The following is a 24,616-nucleotide window of genomic DNA, read 5'->3' on the forward strand; positions in this document are numbered from 1 at the left end:
CATTATAGCTCAAAAATCCATTTAAAAAACAAACAAATTTACGAAAGTGAACTGAATTATTTTAGGAATTGGGCTAAAGAAAATCAAATTGGTCGATCATGAAAAGATGTACAATATAGAAAAATTACGAGAATTAAAGAAAAACTTTAAGGAAGATAAAAAAGATCTCAATCTATTTAAAAGATGAAAAAAATTCAATCAATCGCTGAAAAATTGTCCATAGAAACAAACGATAAAACTAAGTCTGAAATGATCGAAGAAATTGACAAAACTCTTAACGAAAAACATAAAAATATCATTGATGTAGAAGTTTTATCCTCAATTCACCGTCTTTTCAAGCAATACATTTTAACAAACTTAAACGACAATTCCCATGTCAATTTACAAATACCTATCAATTATGAGGCCAGAAATTAAAAGTTTAATCGAAAAATTTCAAGAAAAATGTTAAAAATATGAAAAGGTTATATCTCTTTGGAATGTGAATACGAAAGAACTTTAGTAAACGGTGAACCACAAACTTGCCCAATGTACTTTACTATAAAAGCAGACGAGATCTTTGATGTAAACGACTTTATTTACTAAGCAATTTAATAAATTAACACATCGAGAACAGACAAATCATCCAAATAGAGGTTCTGGATGGACATTTTAAAGTTTGTAAACAATTAGTTTTGAGCCTTAATAAAACACGAATTTATGAACGCAGGATCATATATCGATTTACCACAAGAGATCAAGGTAAAGAAAGCTTGTGTAAATATCAAAAATAAAGATGATTTTCTGTTTTGTTTATTCTATCCGATGTGCTATTGGAAAACCCGAAAAAGAAATGCTGACAGAGCAAAGCAATACGAGAAATTTGTAAATGACGAGATATTTTCGGGCTTTGAGTATCCAATTTCTTTAAAAAGATATACAATTATTTGAGAAACGCAGCTCCAATTCCAAGTACAAATATCCAAAAATGTCTATAAATATCTATACTTAATGACGAAAAACTCAACATTGTTCCATTACAAATTTCCGAAGTTTATAATGCAGAGTTAGAAATCGATTTATTGTATGTTAAACAAGAAGACAAATCTCGTTATGTTTTGATCACGGATTTAAATAAACTCGTTTTCTCTCAATTATCTAAATGTAAAAATAAAAAATTTCTTTGTAAAAGATGTTTGAGTCATTTCTACAAATATAGTGCTTTAGCTGATCATTTAGAAATTTGCAAGCAACATGAAGTTTGTAAACCAATTATGCCATTTCCAGGTCAAACAACATCATTTACTAATTATCAAAAGAAGTTTAGCCATCCGTACGTTATTTATATGGATTTTGAGAGCATATTAGAAAAAAATTCCGACATGCAAGAACAATCCACAAAGATCGACTACAACCAAGATTCAGAAGCACATTCCTTATGGTTTTTACTCTATATGTAGTGTCGAATGTGACCAATCGTATGTACAAGCCGATATGTTTATCGAGCAAAAAATGAAGAAGATTTGCCAAATGTTCCTGCAAAATTGTTTGAAGAACTCAATAAAATATCAAAATACATAGCTACAAAATATAATTCTAAGAACAAAAAACCTATGAAATTGACTGAAGAAGAAGAAATTTCATACCAAAATGCAAACGTTTGTCATATTTGCGAATGGTCTGCTTATGATGTTGAGTCAATTCAGTATGGTTTTACTCCTGATAGTTGGAAAGATAAGAGTTATAATAAAGTAAGAGATCATTGTCATTTAACAGGTAAATTTCGAGGCGCAGCTCATTCATGTTGTAATCTGAATCTCAAATTTCCTCAAATATTCCAGTTTTTCTGTCACAATATGAGTAACTACGATACTCATTTGTACATAAAAGAATTGGCTAAACAATATGGAAATGTCGATTTGATCGCAAACACAGATGAAAAATATATAAATTATTCAGTAAATTCAGGATATGGGTATGAGTTTGAAGATGATAAAACCAAGAAAGTTCATCAAGTTTTCATTCGTAGATACGTTCAGATTTATGGCATCATCTATTGAAAAGTTAGCTAAAAACCTCAAAAAAGATGATTTCAAGCATACAAATCATTTCATACAAGAGATGGACGAATACTGAACGCAATTCTAGATAGACAACCAAATGACGAAGAAGAAATCTTTAAAATTCTATCTGGAAAAGGCATATTTCCTTACGAATTTATCGATAGTATTGAAAAACTTGATTACACAGAAGACCTGAAAGTTCAAGATTTCTATTCACTTTTGACAGACGAGAGCATATCTGAGAAAGATTATCAACACTACTTGAGTGTATGGAACAAATTAAAAGATAAAAATCTTGGAAATTACTCTGATTTGTACAATATCCAAGATGTACTATTGCTCGCTGATAAATTTGAAAACTTCAAAAACATTTGTTTAAATTGTTACAAACTTGATCCAGCACATTATCTAACAGCTCCAAGTCTCGCATGGGACGCTATGTTAAAATTAACGAAAATAGAATTACAATTGATTAGTGATTATAATATGTATTTAATGATTGAATAAGGTATTCGCGGAGGCATTTCCTCAAATGTATTAAACGATATGTTAAAGCAAATAACAAATATTTGAAAGATTTTGATGAATCAAAGCCTGAAAACTATCTGTTGTACGTCGATTCCAATAACCTTTATGGTTACGGGCTTATGCAAAATTTACCATATAACGAAATCAAGTGGATGAATCCTAAAACATATACAAAAAGAAGAGTGGGCAAGAAACAATTTTAGAACTCACTGGCGACGAAGATTATGGCTATATTCTCGAAGTTGATCTAGGATATCCAACAAATTTACATGAACATCACAAGGATTTACCTCTTGCTCGCCCGAACATTATAAAAACAAACTTTGCACAACTTTACTGGATAAAACTGAATACGTTGTTCATTCAAGAAATTTGAAATTCTATCTGGAACAAGGTATGATTTTGAAACATGTGAATAGAGTTATTGCATTTGATCAGAAGCCTTTTAAGAAAAAGTACATTGATTTTAACACAAACATGAGAACCAAAGCTACAAGTGACTTTGAGAAAGATTTTTACAAGCTGATGAACAACTCAGTTTTTGGAAAATCTATGGAAAATGTGCGAAATAGATGTGATATCAAACTAGGAAATGAAGAATTTTTTCAATGAAACAAGCTAAGAAAACAAATTTCAAATGCTTTAATATCTTTGACGACAACTGTATAGCGAGTCACATGTACAAACAAAAGGTTAAATTTAACAAACCGATCTACATAGGATTTTCAGTTCTTGACCTATCAAAATTGTTAATGTACGAGTTTTATTTACGATAAATTAAAGAAGTTTGACCCAGATTTGAATCTGTGTTACATGGATACAGACAGTTATTTCCTAGAATTGAAACGAGATCCTTTTAAAATTATTAAAGAAAAAATTTAGATGACTTTGATTACAAGTGATTATCCAAAAGATCACGAATGTTTCACTACTAAAAATAAGAAGGTAATAGGGAAATTTCAAAGATGAGTTAAATAGCGAAGTTTTAGAAGAATTTTGTGGATTGAGATCGAAAATGTACTCGTACAAATATCTAGACAAAAATCCAGTAAGATGCAAAGGGATTAAGAGAAGCGTTGTAAATAAAACAATAAATATCGAAAACTTGAAGAAATGTTTGTTCGAAGATAAAGAAGAATTTTAGGGAGATGACAGTAATCAAAAGCTACAAACATGAGTTGTACACAGTTACCATAAACAAGCTGGCACTGAACGCTAAAGATGATAAGAGAATTGTCCTAGAAAAATAAGATCGATACAGTACCGTATGGCTATAAAAATGAAGCAAAATCTGATATATTAGACGAATTAAATAAACTTGGAAACTTTGAAAAATGAGAAATAACCTGAAGTTTTTTACGAATATGAATTGAGAAAGTCAAAGCTGTAATTTTTTTTATATAAATGGAGGCCCAAAAAGAAGTGTACAAAAGTGTCAAGAATTTAAAGATTTTGAAGAATTTTTATAAGAATAAGCAAAGAAAATATGGATTTTGAATATAATTGTAAAGACTGTCATAGTAAATATCATAAAGAATTATACGATAAAAAATGGGAAAAAAATTAACTTTAGAAGAGAAAGAGTGCACACGGTGTAAAAAGGTTAAGAATATTTCAGAATTTTATAATCTCCATTATAGTAAAGACAACAAACAAGTATATTGTAAAGATTGTGCTAAAAAACAAATCTTTGCTAGACCAGTTCTTTGCGTATGCGGAAGAGAGAATTCAACATTTCTATATAGTCTTAAAAGACATTTTACAAACAAAATATCATAATTCGAATGTTTAGTAAAATTTTAGAAACATTTTCATCGTGTAATGTAGTTATTCTATAAATCAGTCGAGATTCTGCCATATTTGTAGTAAAATGATTTCCGTTGTATAAAAAATATTCAAAGATTCTTTCATTTGGTTGTAGAGATTTATACTATTTGGATCTCCATATCTTAATAAAATTTCCATTTCTTTCTGGGTAATCAATTTCAAGCTCTTTCAATCTTTTCGGTATTTCTCTCTTTTGAGCCTCTGATAACGTAATAAGGATATTCCCACATGTGATTCTTCTTAATTAATACAAAAACATAGTGTTTTTTCTTATCAAAATCTTTACAAACAAGGTCTGGGTTTCATTAAAGTCAATTTTTACACTTTGTTTTGCGATTATTTCCGTTTTTATTTCATCTTTAATTTGCAAGTGTTTTACTTCGTCCTCTAAATATTTAATCTTGTTTTCAAGTTTGTACTCACCAAATTTACGAATACTTGGCAAAACTTCTTTTGTAACCCAATTTTTAAACAATTTCGCTTCTGATTTATGCGATCTCAAAAATTAAAGAATAAAGTCCAGATTCATTAACGAAAAACAGTGTTGTTTTGAAAGTTTGAAGGTAAGCTATTCAATAGCTCCCCTTGATTCATGTCTTTAAACGTTAATTTATCATCTTTGTCAACGTTTAATCTGATCGTTTGCATAGTATTTTCATATTCTAGAATTTTTGCAACATCTTTAGCCTTAAACCAGATCATATTGTTTTCGTCTACAATCGTAAGATATTTTTGTGTTATTGAATTTGAGTTGATTATTGAGTAGGCCTACAAGTGACTCCATTTAGATAGAAAAATTTTTAACTAGTAATTTTTATTTTTGAGAATAAAGTCCAGATTCATTAATGAAAACAGTGTTTTTTTGAAAGTTTGAAGGCGGGGGCGAATCACCCCTACCTTCATAATGTATGTTTTCGAAGCTTTTTTTATATTTTGGGGTCCATTTTTAATCCTTTTTCAATCTTAAATATATTGTTGTTTTACTCTCATTATTTAATAAATTTCCCTCAGAGTCTTGTATAGTTAGAACGATTTTTTGAATTCTTTTAATATTTTTTCTAATTGGAATATAATCGATTTCATTCGGTTTTTTCACTGATTTTTGATCCATAAGCAACATTTGGGAAAAATGTGTACAAAATTTCAGATTCTTTGTGTAAATGTTCGGTATGATTTTCAAAACTAGGTTCAACGAGATTACAATGTACTTCAATTACATCAAAACGGTCTAAATTTTGGCGTTTTATTTCCTAAATATAACCTGATTTTGGCTCAATAGTTTCTTGAACAAACCCTAATAAATCTACAGTAATTGCTGAAAACATTATTCTTACTGGTGATTTTATTTGAATTTTATTAGAGAGATAATTTTTTTTGCATTTCAAACTTGTTTTCGTCAAAGTTTAAGGATTTATCTGATTGTTTGAATGTTTTCAGATAATTTTTAAGGGAATTTTTTATTTGATCGAAAGTATAATATCCTTTGTTTAAACCATATATTTTGTTACGTTCTTCTCACTAAATCCTATACAATAAGGAGAACTTTTCACTAATATTTATTACAAAATTGTCAGAATAAAAACCGCTTAAACCGATGAAATAATTTGATTCTTCCTCTAAATGAATAGGATGTTCCAAGTTTAAAAAATAATTGAGAGCTTTCTGAAGTCAACTTGAACAGCTTCATTTTCGCTATTTAAATGGAGAAATTTTTTAAAGCAAAAAAGATCAGATTAAAACTTCAAACGTTTGAAGAAAGTAAGAAAGATCAACCAATCAGATTGTTTAATTGTTGGTTCAAGTGGATGTGGAAAAACAACTTGGTTGATACAATAGGTTGATTCCTTATTCCAATTTGTATGTTTTTAGTAAATCTTTAGAACAAGACGCCTATAAAAAATTACAAGAAAGATTTGTAAATATTGAGAAAACTTAAACAAAAAAATATCACATTTTATAATGCTTCCGAGGACATAGTTCACTTAAGCGAATGTAAACCAAATTCTTTAATCGTTTTCGATGATTGTATTTTAGAAAATCAAGACGTTATTAAAGAATATTTCGTAATGTCTCGTCACAAAAACATATCTTTGTATCTATCTTTCCTCAATGCTTTTCAAAGGTTGATAAACAAGTTATAAGAAATAATTTGAATATGTTGTGTGTTTTTAAACAAGATGATCATTATTCCAGAAAGATTTATAACAATTATGTGGGATCTGATATGAGTTTTAAACCACTTTATTGAGTTGTGTGATAAAATTTGGAAAGAAAGAAGACTACGGTTTTTTAACTATTAATCTAACTTTGAAGCCTAAAAATGGTAAATATTTGAATAAATTTTCTAATATAAATGCTGCTCAATGGTATGACAAATCTACTTGATAAAATATATTTGTTACAATTATTTTTTACATTATATCTTTACTTTTTATTTACATTATGAAAATAACAGAAAAACGGTTAAATCTGTTCACGTTCCACGTTCACGTTCATGTTTCACGTTCATGTTTCACGTTCGTGTTTACGTTTTCACGTTCATGTTTTACGTTCGTGTTTTACGTTTTCACGTTCGTGTTTCACGTTCATGTTTTACGTTCGTGTTTACGTTCACGTTCGTGTTTCACGTTCGTGTTTCACGTTCGTGTTTCACGTTCGTGTTTCACGTTCATGTTTTACGTTTCGTGTTCACGTTTATACGTTCCACGTTCACGTTTCAACATTTTTCTAATTAAATGGCGAACATAACTTCTGAAGAGGCGAAAAAAAACTTGACCAAATCGAAAAAAGATTAATCAAAGAATTTAAAGAACAGATTCGAATTGATGAAAAAGAACAAGGAATTTATTCAAAAAATCAATCAACCTGTAACTTCTGCAATAAAAAACGTTGAGGGCAAAATTGAAAAATGTTTTAAGTGATAATCAAAATTTGATGAATTTGGTTCCAGTTGTACGACAATTTGCCGATATTTCAATTCCAGAATCTGAAGAGTTTGAATTGCCAAAATTACCATCTTCAACACCATTTAGACCTCGAATCATTGAAGACTCTACCATAGTTGAACCAATAAGTCCTGGAACAACGGATATAATAATTGGTGAAATTGGTAAAAAATTTTCTTCCTAGAGCAAAGGATGATAAATTTGGTTTGTATTGGGACAGAAAAAAGAGAAGTTTTATGATTGGAAATTTACCCGTTAATTTTGAACATAATGATATCATTATTAATGAAAAAACATATGAAGGAACTCAAGGTTTATGGAGATTATTAACAGACTATGACGCTCCAAAAGATAATTTATATTCTGAAGAAGATTTGAAAAAGTATACAGAAATTTTATGGGAATCTGACTCCAATTTACAAAAATAATGATCCATCTACTAAGAAGCCTAAGTCAAGTAGAGGTAAAAAATATATTAACTTAATTAAACCAATTTGGGAAAAAAGAATCGAAGGATCAGGTGTGAGAAAATACAGTGATAATTAGATTGAATACAGATATATCGACGATTTTGACAAAACTCGATGGAATTATTAATTATATTTATGCTCAAGAGAAGGCTGGAAAATAACAATTTTTTGAATGAAAAGAAAGCAATTAAAGATTTTATTTCGAACAAACTTGACGAAATGATTGAAAAACCTGATGGAATTAAATATTTAAAACGAATTTTGCCGACAATAAGTTCATCTATGATTGAGGGTAGTGGACTTTTGAATGATTTTATCAACAATTTACCTTTTGAATTACACGTACCAACTTATCAGTATCTGGGGCCTGGCACAAAACTCGAAAAAAGACTAAAAATAGGAGATCCTGGTATAAATAAATTAGATCAAGCTGCTATGGAACACGTGATATTTTTTATGCAAAACATAGAGACACAAATTCCAGACATATAGCAGATAAAGTTTTGCAAGATAAAAGCAATGGATAGATTTTTTATCAAAAGATGCTAGTTTAGAGGTGAAAGATTTGTTGCGCTTCCAAACAGCTGGAGCAATGTTTTTGAAGAGAAAACTAGGAATGGGAATCGAAGAGAACTTGAAATTTTAACTATATAAATGGAGGTGAATGTAAATTTCAGCAAAAATCAGAAAGAAAAAATAAAATCCGCTTTTAAGAAGAAAATACCCGTTTAGTATTCAATTTAAAATAGATCAACTAAAAAATGGCGAAGATAAGATATTTTTAACAAATAGACAATACAATAAACTCGAAAAACATAAGAAAAACAATAAAGGAACCAGAATAGAATTTTCCTTATAATCAGTTGAAAGAACTTAAAAATGGTGGACTTTTGAAAGATTTATTAGATTTTGGAGAAAATATTCCAGTTGTTAAAAATGTTGTTCCTTATGTTTTCGTAAAGCTGCTCCAATCGTTTAAAAAGGATGTGATTCCTATTGTTCGAAACATTTTAAATTGGTTAGATAAAGAGTTGGAAGATGTTTACAGGATCTGGATTAGATGAAAAAACTTTGAATTACGTGAAATCAAACATTGAAAAAAAAATTTAAAACCTTTAACATTCGGGGTATTGGAAGAAATCTGCAAAAATATTAAACATTTTAGAGGAATCTTCATGAGAGATACATTAACTGAAAAAAGTTAAAAAAAATTTGAATGTGGAATTGTGAATTTAGACTCGATTATGGGAAGTGGAACGCATTGGATTTGTTATTATAAAAATGATAAGAATGCATGTTATTTTGATTCGTATGGAAGAATTGAGGACAAACCACCTATATAGAATTGATTAAATATTTGAAAAAAATCAAGCGTCTACTACAATGATTCTCAGATTCAAGACTATAAAGATCCCCCAATTTGTGGTCATTTATGTGTTTTTTGTGTTGAATGAACTGAGTGATGGTAAAGATTTTAAAGAAGTTGTTAACAAATTATTACTTAATAAATATGGATTCACAAAATATTTTTGACGTATTTGGAACAACAAATTATTCAAAATGTAGATAATAGTTTGAATTTTGATAGTTTGAGAAATGAGTTTGATAACAAGTTAGAAAATTTATTACAAAACCTTCCAGATTCAGATATGTTTGCTGTCGAGATTGAAGATTTTAAAGCAGAATATGATAACAAACTTGCAAATTTCATGAGTTCAAATGAAGTTGCTGATAAAATAAAAACATTGAAAAAAGAATTTGAAGATGGTGCAAAAAAAATATTTACCAATTTAATGTCTCATATCGAAAAAGCTGATAAAATTACTGAAGCGATCAAAGTTGAAAAGAATTATGTTAGTTTGGCTAATAAAAAAAGAATTGTCGGTGTTCGACCTGGTATTGACAAACATGATGTTGTTGTTAAAGAACAAATTTTTAAAAACCTCTAAAATTATCAGAAAACATCGATATTGTTGATTTTACATGATCCGAATGTTAAAAATGCCTTAGATTTTAAAGGAAAAAGAATTAGCAGTGTTAGTAAAGGAATTAATCCATTTGATGTTGTTGTAATGATTCAATTAGAAGATCCTATTAAAATGTTTAATGAACTAAAACAAAATTATGAGAATCATAAACAGCATGTTAAAGATTTTACAACAGAAGTCTATGAAAAACTTGAATGAAAGAAGTAAAAGATCAGTAGACGATGTTGGTGAAATTAATGAAAAACTTACTAAATTTAAAGAGTCTGTTTGATAAGTTTTAGTTTAGATGCTACGAAAACTTTTGAGAATATTGGTCATAAATTTGTTGAATACAATGATTCTTATGCTGACAAATTTCAAAAAATAGAAGAAAAACTTAATAAGTTCGAGGAAGATCTTACTGAAATAGGTATTCTCGCAGGGTTTTTATGCCTGATAAAATTTCCTTATATAAATGACTCTCATATATTGTGTGAGATGTAAAGAAAAAACTGAAACAAATGATATAAAATACTATGCAAACATCAATGGACTTAAAAAGAGTTTTTCTGGAAAATATACTGAATGTAACGCTAAAAAGAGCCAATTTATAAAAACTTGAAATTTTTTCCTAATAAATAGAGATGGCGGGACATTACAGTGCTTTCGATCTTTTTATAATGCAACACGAAAGAGATTTGAAAAAAGAACATTGGGATGATATTTCTCAAAAATATGAATTATCCGAAGATATGATGAGATTATACGTAAACAAATTGAATTGGTATAACATTGCTAAATATCAAAATCTGTCCCCAGAGTTCATTCAAGAAAATATACATTATCAATTAAAAGATCATATGTCTGTTCTTTGTCTCTATCAACACTTGAGTATAAAATTTTTGGATGAAAATAAAGATACAGTTGATTGGAACAATATTATAGATAGCGGTTACTATCCTGTGCAAATTTTATTGAAATATGTGACCAAGATCGCAAAATTTAAGGAAGAGAATCCCGAATATGACGAAGTAGATCATTAAAAATGACTCTAATCTTTTTAATTATTTTACTAAAATTTATATCTTTTCTTATAAAAACGTACATTAGATCGATGAAAAAATGATATCTTTCTTATACATGATGTTTAAAAATTTCTAAATTTTCTCTTATTAAATGGCGGACTACAGAAAAATATGCTAGTGATATTGAAAGGGCGGAGTTTTAAAAATTTCTATCCAATTAGTAAACAACATTTGAATGAACCGAATAAAAGAACTGAGTTTAATATTGATTTTTGGAGATAACTTTTGCTCGTCTAACTTCCAGTTTTATATTTCTGGAACTTTAACAAAACAAAGATGGTCAAGCATATCTTGGAACTGATAATGTTAGATTAATCGATAATTTTTTATACCGTTTTTTATTTTCTAAGATTGAAGTAAGAAAACACAATAAATTTGATAGAAGAAGTCGAAAAATGTGGCCAATTAAGCACAATTAAAGGAACTATTTCGTATTCAAAAAGTGATGTTATTTCTCAAACTTCTAATGGCTTTGAATCAGATTTTAAATTTTTGGTGTTTTTGAAGCAGCTGGAAATTTATCTCATTTTGGATTAGGATTTTTTGAAAATGTTACTATTCCGATCTATAAAGATGGATTTTATCTAAGTTTTATAAGAGCAGAAGACGATGATGTGATTCTGAAGACTGCAACTGGAAATGTTATGCCTGTTGATGGAAAAATAACAATTACAGATTTTTTTTATTAGAGTTCCAATGATTGATTATAAAATCACGAGTAAAATAAGGTTGATTGATGAAATTTACAAAAGTCAAAACATTATGTTTAATTTTCTAGATTGGCAATGTATTGAACAAAAAGGTATTTCCGGAACAAACTTATTCGTTCGATATTACAAATATTTATAGAAAATATCTTCAATCCCAAGTTCGTTATCATAGGTTTTCAAACAGATAGACAGAATAATCAAGAAAAAAATCCTTCAAAGTTTGATAGTATGGATGTAAAAAATATCAGAGTAAAATTGAACGGTTCTTATTATCCAGATGAAATTACAAAATTTAAACATTTCAGGAGGTCTTTTCAGAATCATGTATCAGATGTATCAAGATTTTAAGAAAGTTTACTGTAATAATAAGAAAATGTATTACAATCCTAAAGAATTTTTAGCGAATAGACCTGTTTATGTCCATTGATACAACAAAGAGTTTGACAAATATTTCTGGTTCAAAGAACGATATAATTATCAATATGGATTTTCAAAATGCTATTACTAACTCGACATGTTATGTGGTTGTGGTTTCTGAGAAATCTTTAGCCTATGATGTGATTAAGAACGATATTAGAGAAATTCAGTAAAATTTTTGAAAAAATCGTCTTATTGTCTATATTATTCATTGGATAATTCTACAACTTTACAGAATTGTTAAAGACATTGATATAAGTATTTCATTTTTAATTTCAAAAGAATATCTTAAAAATTGGGGATGATATTAACAAAAAACTATTCCAAGGTCATCTTAAGGGTTGGACCGGAAGTTATGATTTTAAAAAATACTTTAATATTTACTGATCCTATATACCAAATTTTCAGCAAAAAAGCTCCAATAGTTCTCGAGATATAAGAGTATTAAGAAAAGGATGATTGGGGTAGATTTTGAAAATTTTGTTATTTTCATGAAATTTTAAGTTGAACTCGCTTGTTTTTGAAGTTTCAGATTTTTCTGATTATTGTTTTTTATTTTTTTATGAATATTAATAGAAATAGGGGATGATTTCACCCTTATGGATAAGTTAAGTCGAAAGAGTTAAGTATTTACTATATGTGTACCAAATTTCATTAAAATCGGTTGAGTGGTTTTTTGAAATATAAAAATTATTAATAAATTTGTAAACTAGCACTCCTAATTGAACAACTTATATAGCAGAGATATAGCTTATAACTTTCGAGACTCTCCGTAGCTCAGTTGGTAAGACGCTTGCCTTCAAAGCCTGAGGTTCTGGGTTCAAATCCCAGAGCTTCAGGCGCGCTTTTTATTGAGGAAGACATGGTTGTCGTTCAGTGGTTGGGGACAAGTCTTTACACGAGTGGCCATAGTGTAATGACTATAGAAACAAGCCGAGTAATGACAACTGTGGTTGGCGCGCCATTTGCTTCCTCACCTTTCACTTCATTCCTTAATTCCTTCTCTTCCTTAATTCGTTCATTACATTCATCATTCACATCGTTCATTAATACAACATTACACTTACAAAACACCCAACACAAATTCCCTAATTGTATCTCTCCATCAACTTCTACACAGTAGTTACCAAAGAAAATTGAGACTTGGGAACAAAAAAATTCCAGAGTCTAAGACCCGAATTACAGCTCCTAGCCATTAACTTGGTTGGACAGTAGCAGTGCAGGGCCAAGTCTCTAAACAATAGACACCGTAGAAGTTGAATGTGATGTGATTCCCATAGCGCAAACACGCACACTAACAACACTACACCCAGAGACACAATCATTAATTTTGTATGTCTTTCATTATATCGTAATGAATTGCTGAATGGCAAACGTTTTTCTCTTTTCTTCGTCAGAACCACACACACACAATATATCTGTTTCGTAAATGTTTTTTTCCATATAATTTATCCCAATCTACAACAAAAGCGTGATCTCTTATAAATTCCTTTGATAAATCTTGTTGTTTACAAAGACTTGTTAAAAAACTAGCTGTATGCATAATTTCTTGTCCAGTATGGATATTGTCTTCTCAACATTTCAACAAATAAGCAATGAAATTTAGCATAAAAGCGATGAAAAATGTCAGATTGTTGGTGTTTTAGTTTATTTTGTAAAAATCGGAATATTTTTCTTATTTTTCTATTATTTAATTTAAAATCTCCTATTACATTTAACAAATTTATACTATCTAAGTTGTCTGTAATAATAAATTGCATTGAACACTTTTTTAAGTACTTAAAAGTTCTCTGAATTCGTTTTCATTTAAGGATTCGTTTTCACTTAAGGAAAATATCAACATTTGTTTAACATATTTAGGTAATTCAAAGAAAGTCTTTATAACTATTTCCTGTGGTAAGTTCTTTAAATGCTAGAAACTGAAGTGATTTTGGAGAGTTCATGTTGTTTGATGACTATTTAGTAGAATAGATTTTTTATTTAAGAAAAATAATTTGCTAAATTCATATTATTCTCTTACATTCCTTCTAAAACTTCAAAAATATACTCTTTCGCTGATGAAAAATCTCGATTTCTTCCGGAATAATCTTTGTAATCATAGACAAAATATCCTAAATAGTTGAATAATAAAATAAAATCATTTCTTTTTATCTCGGTAGTTGAAATATAAACATAAACATTTGTGCTAAAAAATTTATATCTCGGCAGAGTTAGTTCCATAATCTCCATTTATAACAAAAAATCTTTTTGTTTAAATGGAAGAGTATAATGCCAACTGTTACAAGTGTTTGTAATAGAGGAGAAATTATTGATACAAGATATTTAGTTTGTAGAGATTGTAATTTAATTTTGTACGAAAGACCTAAACCTAAGAAATTTCGAAATAAACTAACACATTTGAATAACCTGCTTACACAATTGCAATATGGAGGTAAAAAACAAACAAAATTTGTTACAGAATTTAGAAAAACAGAATAAAAATTTTTACTTATCTCTTATAACCGTTGAAAAAATTATTTTCCTTTTCAAAGAATACATTAGGTTTGTAGGTATCGATACACATGTTTATTATGAGAAGATTTTACCTGTAATCTTTTTTCATTATCTGGATGTTGAATTTGATTACGATTTTAAGCCTGAAATCTTTGATGATTTTATAGTACATTTGGAGAAATTAAATGAAGAACCTCGTCAAAAGAATGTGGTTTTTACTCACATTCTCCCCGACTTCTCGAGTGATTGTTAGCAAATTCCATCATTTCCTCCGTTTATAAGTTTTTAATTTATAGTTTATTTGTAGCAGACATTTCATTCAAATAGATTGATTTGAGAAGTAGAAGCAAACAGCTATATATTCGGTTAATTTTTCATTCGTGATTTACAGATTAGTTTTATTGTCCTTTAAACAGTATTTTTCCCTTGATTTACTGTTGGCTCCGAAAATGAGCTAGGAACCTTATATTCTTATCTACTGTGGTCTGCTCCTCTTTAGAAAAACAATAGTGGAAAACAATATTTTGACCAACGTGAGCTGAATCAATACGTACATTACAAACGATCTTGCCCCCTTACTCTCTTTTCCCTGCCCATATACTTTTTGTAATGGCAATCTGACCGTTGCATTGTCTTCAAGTTCTGTACTGGTGAAATCAATGTTCAAATTCAATACTCTGTGTTGTTTTTGTTTTAGACCTAGCCACCTTTGGTCAGGCATTAAACTGCGCGACTACTATATAAAAACGTTGAATTAATTAACAATCCAAATCCTCATCCCTGTGCTTATTTAGTTATCATAACGTCAATTTACAGACACATTAAATAATTAATATTTCTTATATTTAACTGTTAATTGCTAGAAACATTCTTTAATTGTGGCTGTAGTTTTAGGTACGTCGGCTGAAAACCTACTTAAGACTACCCATAGAAATCGCACGCTGATATACTGTACAACATATTCTTATTATGTTTTATTCCTAAAGATTTGGACAGATAAAATGTCACCTTATTATATTCAGTTGATTAAACTTTATGACAGATTGAGACGAATTGCTTTTAAATTCCAAAAGGTGTTCTTAAATCTATTTATCACCAAAATTAAATCCAACTGCTATGGATCCTAAAAGGGCATTTCCCTCTACATATTCCAAAGTTAACATCTGTAAAATATGTGTACATACCTACGATGCATATTAGAAAACAGTTTATGCAGTTTATTACTGCAGCGAATGGCTAGTTTTTGTTTTCCAGTCTTATCCTGCAAAACTAAATTATTTTGTTAATATCCGACTTAAACTTTTCTACTTATAGGATTGTATAACAATAATATTATATTCTGGGTACAATACCGTCATAAGTATAATTTTATAACTCTTCGGAGAATAGAGTCGTTGATCTTAGAACAACATACTGTACACGACATTAAGTTCTATATACCTTCTATTGAATCTTACACTTGATTAATTTCATTGTATACTATATTATTGAGTTTTTCTAATTTTTTTAAGTTCGTAAGTATTAATTATTAAGTTTACGAATATGTTGCATAGGCCATTTTAGCTATTATTAAATAGGTAATGCAATATTTATATATGTAGATAAAATGGTGAAATAAACTCGAAAAACTCAATGATATGATTTATTCTCTTTCGGTAGTAACGAAATACACAAACAGTTATTTCATATTTACTTGCTGTTTCCAGTTGTGTATTTTTTTAAGCCATGTTCAATACAAATTTTCACAACGATATCAGGTAAGTTAACAAAACATTTTTGTTTCAGTTTGCAGCGTGGCTCTAGTTGGAGTTAATTTTGAAGATTAAAGGTATGTGTAGTAATCATTTTTTTTCTTTCATTATTATTTACATGAACCCATCAAGGCATATTCTCAAACAAGTCCTTTAAAATAAAGATTTGCTGTTGTGTGACTGTCTAATGAATGGAAATCATACTAAATTGTAAAAAACAATTGTGCACTGGATTTAAAAATGAAAAAAACTACACAATGTTCAAATTGATTGTTATTCCAAATTCTTTATTGCTTCGTACACAACGTACGATACATTGAGAGGAACTTTTCCGTTAATTTACTAGTATAACATTGTTATCAGTTCACCCGTTTATTCACTATCAAATATTGTTTTATGATATCAAACACTCAAACACATAACACACATAATACCAAACGAACTATAATGTTTCATTGTTTGTTTTTTACGATAGAAGGATTGTAAAGGAGATATGATTTTTCCAGAAATACGTGATGTATCACATACCATCGGTATGATTTTTTTATTTTAACATAGATTGTGGTTATGTATTAGTTTAGTTAATTTGTTAATAGTTTGAGGAAGAGATCTAATTTCAGATCTCGTAACATCTGATTATAGGACATGGCCGGAAAATTGTGTTTTCTTCAAGTTTCATTTATTCTGAAAATATAGTTATTGGCATTTTATAAATCGAAAATAATGGCAAGCCTACAAAGAAAGTGTCACCAAGTAATTACAGATACGGTACTCACTGTTTACTAGGCGGCAAACTTGATTAACTTTCCCTTAGTAGTTTCACTCTTGAGTATTATACAATGATCCTTAAGTCACATTAAACATAGTCAAGAACACACGGTCCTATCCTTCGTGTCACATTCGCTATTGGTCCTGAGAAGGTTGGTAGTTGCCGCCATACAACAGTAAGTTGTAAATAATCGTCCAAGTATCTCTGTTCAGTGCCCAAAACGCAGCATATCTCGTCCGAATAAGATAAGGGAAGTGTGCAACGCCCTGTCAGTTACCTAATAGATTACAAGAGGGAACACTTGACCCAAAAGTACACTGCTTTTCAGGAGTTAATGAACTAACCAATTCTTAATTTAAATAATGGATTTTCAAATCAATTGCAGGTATTATATTAATTATATTATACTTACAATAGTTACTTTGAGTTATGTTGCACATTATTAAGACACTCACCTGCTTTAGCCATATCTAGTGAAACAACTAAATGTATTATCTAATAAGAATATTATAAAACATAAGACACACTTTTATTTGTGATCATACAGTTGTACGTATCTCTAAAGTAAAACATGTTGAAGATTTTTCCTTAATAACCTAAAGAAATATCTATACCCATAAATGCAATTACGCATAGATATACGAGTATTCATGATAGCTACGGCCAAAAATGAGGCAGTAAAAGAGTGTAAACAGTTTTTATTCTATTGGTTTAAAAAATATGAGGATTAATATATGAAGTAAATAATATATTTATTCCGTTACCAAAAATATTTTATGCATGTCTAACCCACTTTATGTTTCAGACGGTGGTAACGTTGGGGCGTACAGTAGAAAGAAAAAGTGCAAACAGTTTTTCAGTTGTATTTTGTGGTATTTTAAAATTCCATTCTAATTAACCGCCGCTAACTTCCCTATAGTGTAAAATAGTGTGGAGAATTTACAAATAGGAACTATCCGCAATGAAATTATGTAGTTTCAATGACAATACTCGGAAACAGACTTTGTGGGAGAATCAGATGAATATTTGTAATGATTTATAAACCCTAAAACATAGCTATATTTTATACAAAGAAACTAATATTGTAGATAATATGCAATCGGGAGTGAAAGCTATGTCAGGATATGACAAGTGAAAGTGCACTAAACGCAACTTTCACAGCACTCGTCAACGGAAGTGGCCTTGAAAACGGAAACAGTTCGCTGAACTTCACAAATCAGGATGAGCAGTTCAACCAGTTTGTCCCACCGCTATGGAAGAAGCTGCTGTGGACATTCCTGTTCACGGGGATGGTGGTGGTGGCTACTGGAGGAAACTTGATAGTTATCTGGATCGTGTTGGCTCACAAGCGTATGCGCACTGTTACCAATTACTTCCTGGTGAATCTGTCCATCGCCGACGCCATGGTCTCCACTCTCAATGTTACCTTCAACTTTGTCTACATGGTGAATAGCGACTGGCCCTTTGGGAACCTCTACTGCAAAATCAGCCAGTTCGTCGCTGTACTCTCCATCTGCGCCAGCGTTTTCACACTCATGGCCATCTCCATCGACAGGTACAGGATTATTACTTTTCTGTCATACGTCTAGCACCATACAACCAGAGTACAGTACAGTATGGTTTGGTTAGCTCTATTATAGGTTCAGCAAAATAGATTAACATAATAGCATTTTTATATTATTTTAAAACATTTTGTAATGGAAAATTCTTTGAAAACACGAGATAAATAAATTCCTACAAACTATTCTAAAAAAACTTTTTCATATAACTACTGTATTTAAATTTGTGTGCGTAGCATTTAGATAAAAAAAAATCAATAAATATTCATTCAGTCATTCCTTTTACTGCAAATTGTTTATTATATTCTCATAGAGCATCGGGAGTACATTTTCCTTTACGAGATTCTGATCAATGTAGCAAAAAGGGGAAAATGTAAACCTGGTTTATAATGTTGGCAATAAATGTACAACGTAAAAGTAGAAAAGTAACTTTGAAAAAATTACTGTTTAATGTGTCGGTTTGGTTTTATTAACCCGCTTAGTAAGAAAACTGAACAAATGTAACTTTTTGGTGATATTAGCTATTCAGCATATTCAAGAACTTCAGGTAATTACTTCAAATAAATATGTAACATGATAAAATAAATGTAGGACACAAAAAATCCCTCGATGTACCTTATTATATGTGTTGCAAAGTATCTATGAAAATTGATAACCTAACATCTCTATTGAATCGATCATCAAAAACATATAAAAAAGGTGCATACGATTCAGAACATTGTAATTCTGGTGATGTATTACATCACGATTCAGGAGATGTAATCAGAACATACTTTAATAAATTAAATAAATACCATGTACACTTTAACCCACTATACTGAAGTTTTCAAATTTTGGATGGTGTAAAACAATAGCCATAGATTTTGATCAAAGGGAAACGATTACCAACTATAAGGTTTTATTGGTTGTTGCTGGCTTTGAAACATATGCAAAGCCCTGTACAATAAGTGTTATCACTGTAAAAAGGTTATTTTGAATCCTTTAAAAATTACAGAATTTTTCTTCCATGTTATTGTGTTTCTAGGATACATTACAATTTACCACAAATTAAAGGCAATATCATCTAACTTGAAGTTTTTGCGTTGTTACTGGTTAATGGATTCAGCCAAGTCAAATATAATATCTTGGTATCAAATTTTATTCCTTATCTATCAATAATTACCGGCAGTTTTCGTGTATACATTATATTGCATATGAAAACTTACACAAATTCATATAAATACACGTATAAAAGCTTAATTGTAGTGAAGGTTTTGGATTCTATGACCATGAGTGGTGAATGAAGAAATATCTCAGAAATTATTTCAAAAAAGCGACTTAATAAGTCGATTTTTATAAAATCCGCAAAATATAAACGGAAAGCCCGGTTAATTGAAACGACAGAGTACCTGGATGTTGAGTGAATACTTTTATAAATACTTTTCACTCCCTTTTATGAAGTTTGTTTTTGACAATGAAAGGATTGTGAAGGCAACAGGATTTCCGGACATTTTCCATAGTTCAGTGATGCAAAAAATTAGTAACACCAAGTTTAAAGATCTGCAATCTGATCTCTTCTTTAAGTAAATAAATAATCTAACATAATTGACATAATTTAACTGTTGACGGGACGATGGCAAATGTCCGGAAAATCCTGTTTACTATTCACTGTGGTTCAGGATCTAATGAAAATATATGTTGCAATAGAAAGATTTTTGAAAACATATATTCACATATATTTTTTAGTATCAACTACAGATCGGTAAATGGTCCAAAATATCTAGGATGTATGCAATTAATATTAATTAGTATATAATAAGAAAATATAATCTAATTTTTTCCCACAAATTTCTCTTTGAACGACATTTAATGTACAAAAGAACGCAGGCATTACAAATAATCTCTAGAATATATAGCTCATAAAATTTATATTAAAGAATTCTACTTAGTGGAAGAAATATAGAAGAACAATATTAATGCTGTGTTAATGTTTGCTCATCAGATACATGGCGATCATTCATCCACTGAGGCCCCGTATGGGAAAGAGAGCTACGATGTGTATAGTCATAGCTATCTGGGTAGTCGGCATCCTATTCTCCATACCGAACTTCATCTTCTTCACCACCTACGTGCAAGACTTCCCCAACGGTGACCAGCGGGTCGTGTGCTACCAGGAGTGGCCTGACGGTCCCACAAACGAGAGCAAGCAAGAGTATCTGTAAGTCTTCTCATACACGTAGGATGAGTTTTTAAGGAGAGGCTAAACCCCTTTTAAGCTTAGTTCGGCCCATCCTGATGGTTCACTGCGAGAGTCTTGTCAAACTGAATATGCGACAAAGTCCATACATTAGGACGATGGTACTAATAAAAACTGCTACGTTCACAGGCAGAATTTGAACCAGCGTTATATATATCTCGGATATAAAGTCCAAAGACATAGACCGCTCGGCCATTGGCACTTCCGATAATTATGTAAAAACACCGTAACTCTTTCCGACTTTAAATTACTATCCACCATTATGTTTATAAATCATTAGATATATCTAGACATATTATATTCTGTGAACTGCACTTTTATATTGTTATGTATTTATACTAAAAATATGGAAATGAACATTAATAAGCACCGTTTTTGAATTCCATCAATCTCATGTTTCTCTGTTTACAAAAAAACATTTTTACCGCTAGTAATGTTACTGTATTTTTAATTACTAAAATCCTGTAAAATACACTAATACCCATTGCGGGATACGTGGAAGAAAATTATGGTGAAATAAGTGGACCATAAATTGAAACTTGATGGATTTTGGGACTTTGTTACTAAATGTAGCAGGCTTTTAATTATATTGATAGTCTGCTGATTTGAAATGTTTTGAACATATTGGCAATATATATTCGAAAGTAAAAGCAATTATTTATTGAATTACCAGTAACTGTACATAACCAACTGTATTAATGGCTAACAATGAAAATTACTGATATCATATCGTTGTTTTAGGGAAGAAGGAATGTAGCTTTATCTGTTTGGCTTATTACATTATGCATTACTACAGAAAACTACAAATATGGATTAATTCAATTTAATCTGTTTACATCTAGCTTTCAGTTGTAATTGTATTATTCATAATACTTACGTAAATTTACCCCTACTGGCATTAAATTGTAGTTATTTGGTTATGTGTGTTACTAAAAAGCCAATCAACTTACCTAAGCGTTGTATTCAACATTATTAGAGCTTCCGGAGTAACGTTATTTCTGTTTTTTGTCTGTACGCAACGACATTGTAAAAACGAACTAACCTATAGCCTTGACATTTTGAATGAGGCTTCATTTCTATGCAGAAAACACGGAGTTCTAGGACGGGGGCATCCGCCCTCCATGGTATCCACATTGTAACTCCATACGGATGAATTGGGGTATTATAAAATAGGTGGATGTGTAGTACAACATTTTTAATATGAAAAGTTTTTTTAGGTTAACTGTTGGATTTATTACATTGCAAATGCATCATGATAAAACGTAACTTTTACCTCTATTTTGCAGGTACAATGTGGTATTCATGATACTTACGTACTTCCTACCCATCAGCTCGATGAGCCTGACATATGTTCGTGTGGGTCTTGAACTGTGGGGAAGTCAGAGTATAGGCGAGTGTACACAAAGGCAGCTGGAGAACATTAAGTCCAAGCGACGAGTAAGTGGCAAAAAATAACTTGTTATTATAAGAATGTACAGGAATAATGCATTTAAACTAGATATTAACAAAGGACAGTAACGTAGAGGTAAACAACCAAATCTGATTCCCTCTTAATTAAACCACTTGTAAATAAGTTTAATAAGTTTAATATTACAGTAACTAAAACAGTTTATGGCGTAGCTTTGGTAGAAAGGAGTGATCCACTGAGAATATTGAGTTTAGATCCCTTCCACCTTCCACTTAGTGCAGCGTCCAAAATTATTAGATTATATTAGATGGTTGCTGCATAAACAATGTATACCTGTTTTTTTTAGTCTAGGTAACTCTGGTACTGAAAACGATGTAAAGAGAACATTAAGAACGTCTTTTTTACTATCGAATTTTTTATAGTTTCAAGCAGTTTTAAGCTTCAGATTTATGAAGTCATGGCTGTTACAATATCAGACTTCAGACGCTGAACTAAGCAAGCTAAACTCGACATTCACATTAGAAGGTTTATATATATATATATATATATATATATATATATATATATATATATATATATTTATAAAACAAATTGTTGTCGTAACCAATTTAATCTCATCATATGTTGTGGTTTTGCCGGGAAAGAGTGGTAATATGACGTATCTTCAACACTACACAACTGATTCAGTTTAAATACGTTAGTGAAGTCGTGGCACACACTAACTTGAAGTATATGACATGCTATAGTTCTTACAACAAACTTTATTGTTTTATTACTAGGTTTTTATACAGCTTAAATAAATATCTATTTATTTCAGATATAGTTGGATTTTATAAAAGATTCATAATAAGCCCTTTTAATACCATAGTGTAACGCTGGATAATTCCGGAGTCTGTCAGATCGGATGGATCACAGGCCTTTATACATCAATAAATTAAAAACATACTCCAATGCAGACAATTGAAGATGTGTTTAATAACTTGAATTTGTCATCAATTTTTTAAATACATAAAACTGAATCTATCGTCGTTCATAGAATGAATTATTAACTTTGCACCGTTAAAGTATATATATATATATATATGTATATATATATATATATATATATGTGTATATATATATATGTATATATATATATGTGTATATATATATATGTATATATATATATGTATATATATATATGTATATATATATATATGTATATATATATATATATATATATATATATATATTATTATTATTATCCTTCAGTTATGTTATATAACATTTCAATTTTGACGAGAGATATTCATGATATAATAATGTAATTAAAACTGAGAATGAAAAGAAATATTACTGACAGTGAAACCTACGTTCTTTGCTATCGATATTGTATTGAACAATGATCAATGAAAAGAATATTGCAAGTGAATTTATGTTACGGAATTCAAAACAAGAAGTAATTGATCAAGTGATTAATTTTAAAAACATTTATAGAAGAAAATGGTATTGTTGTAACATAGCCGTACGTATTTGATAAAAGATATAAGCATCAGTATTTATTCGCCTATGGCTAAATTTTTATTTGATTTGAAGTTTATAGACTTGGTTATGAATGGCGAATGTTGATTAAAGTAAATTATGACAAGATAGTATCAATGAAGTTGAAAAAGTAAGGAAGCCTCACCTCGGCAGCTGAGCACCTCGCCCTCAAGTGCCCATTACGCGGAACCTACCGGGGAGGTAATGGCGCTTCTACGCTGAACCAGCTCTCCATTATCTAAATGGACTTTCCAACTTTTACAACGCCTAATTTTGTGTTGGGTTTATAAAACCACACAAAACTAAACTTTGTTATGTTATAACTTGAGACATTCGAATACATATGGAAATATTAATCAAATCTGGAATAAAAACCAAACGTTAAACATAAGTGACATACTAATGATTAAAATTATGGTAATAAGGAGTTTAAGTTTGCTTTTTCATACACCATTACATGTTAAAAAATAAAAGATGGAAGAATTCAGGCTGTAGGTGAAAGCATTCATATTGGAATTTCATCGCGTATGTATGTGAAACACTCGAAATTGAATGTGATGTATGAACTGTATTGGCGTATAAACATTTTGTTGAAGTTAATTATTACTATTTTAAGAGCCGAGAGTCTATTAGTTCAGTTTAAGGATAAACCCTGCTATTGTAAACCAATACAGGAGTTTTGATTAACTGTATGATGAATATTAACCAAAATTTGTACTGATTTTATTAGATGTTGAAATAAAGGGCAAATAAATTAAAGGAGAGTATATTTAAAACTTGAATAATTCAATATACTGAATGTTGAATAATTATATTATCATTATAAAACCAGATAAAAAGACTGATAGTATTTTAAGTGCTACATAGTTATCTTACTATGATTTCAAA

General features: G+C 29.9%; 1 protein-coding gene across 2 annotated transcripts in view; it reads left to right on the plus strand.

The window, feature by feature from the left end:
* LOC124358889 (tachykinin-like peptides receptor 99D) overlaps positions 1-24,616 on the plus strand; it is a 171,532-nt gene that overhangs the window by 133,699 nt on the left and 13,217 nt on the right. For both annotated transcript variants that reach the window (XM_046811132.1, XM_046811131.1), the window contains exons 2-5: positions 16,270-16,312; positions 17,810-18,559; positions 20,545-20,760; positions 22,086-22,236. In XM_046811132.1, the coding sequence (XP_046667088.1) occupies positions 18,129-18,559; positions 20,545-20,760; positions 22,086-22,236 (798 nt within the window). In that variant the 5' untranslated portion in view covers positions 16,270-16,312; positions 17,810-18,128. The remainder of the gene's footprint in view (positions 1-16,269; positions 16,313-17,809; positions 18,560-20,544; positions 20,761-22,085; positions 22,237-24,616) is intronic.

This window comes from Homalodisca vitripennis, chromosome 4 (assembly GCF_021130785.1).
Source record: "Homalodisca vitripennis isolate AUS2020 chromosome 4, UT_GWSS_2.1, whole genome shotgun sequence".
Classification (NCBI taxonomy): Eukaryota; Metazoa; Arthropoda; class Insecta; order Hemiptera; family Cicadellidae; genus Homalodisca; species Homalodisca vitripennis.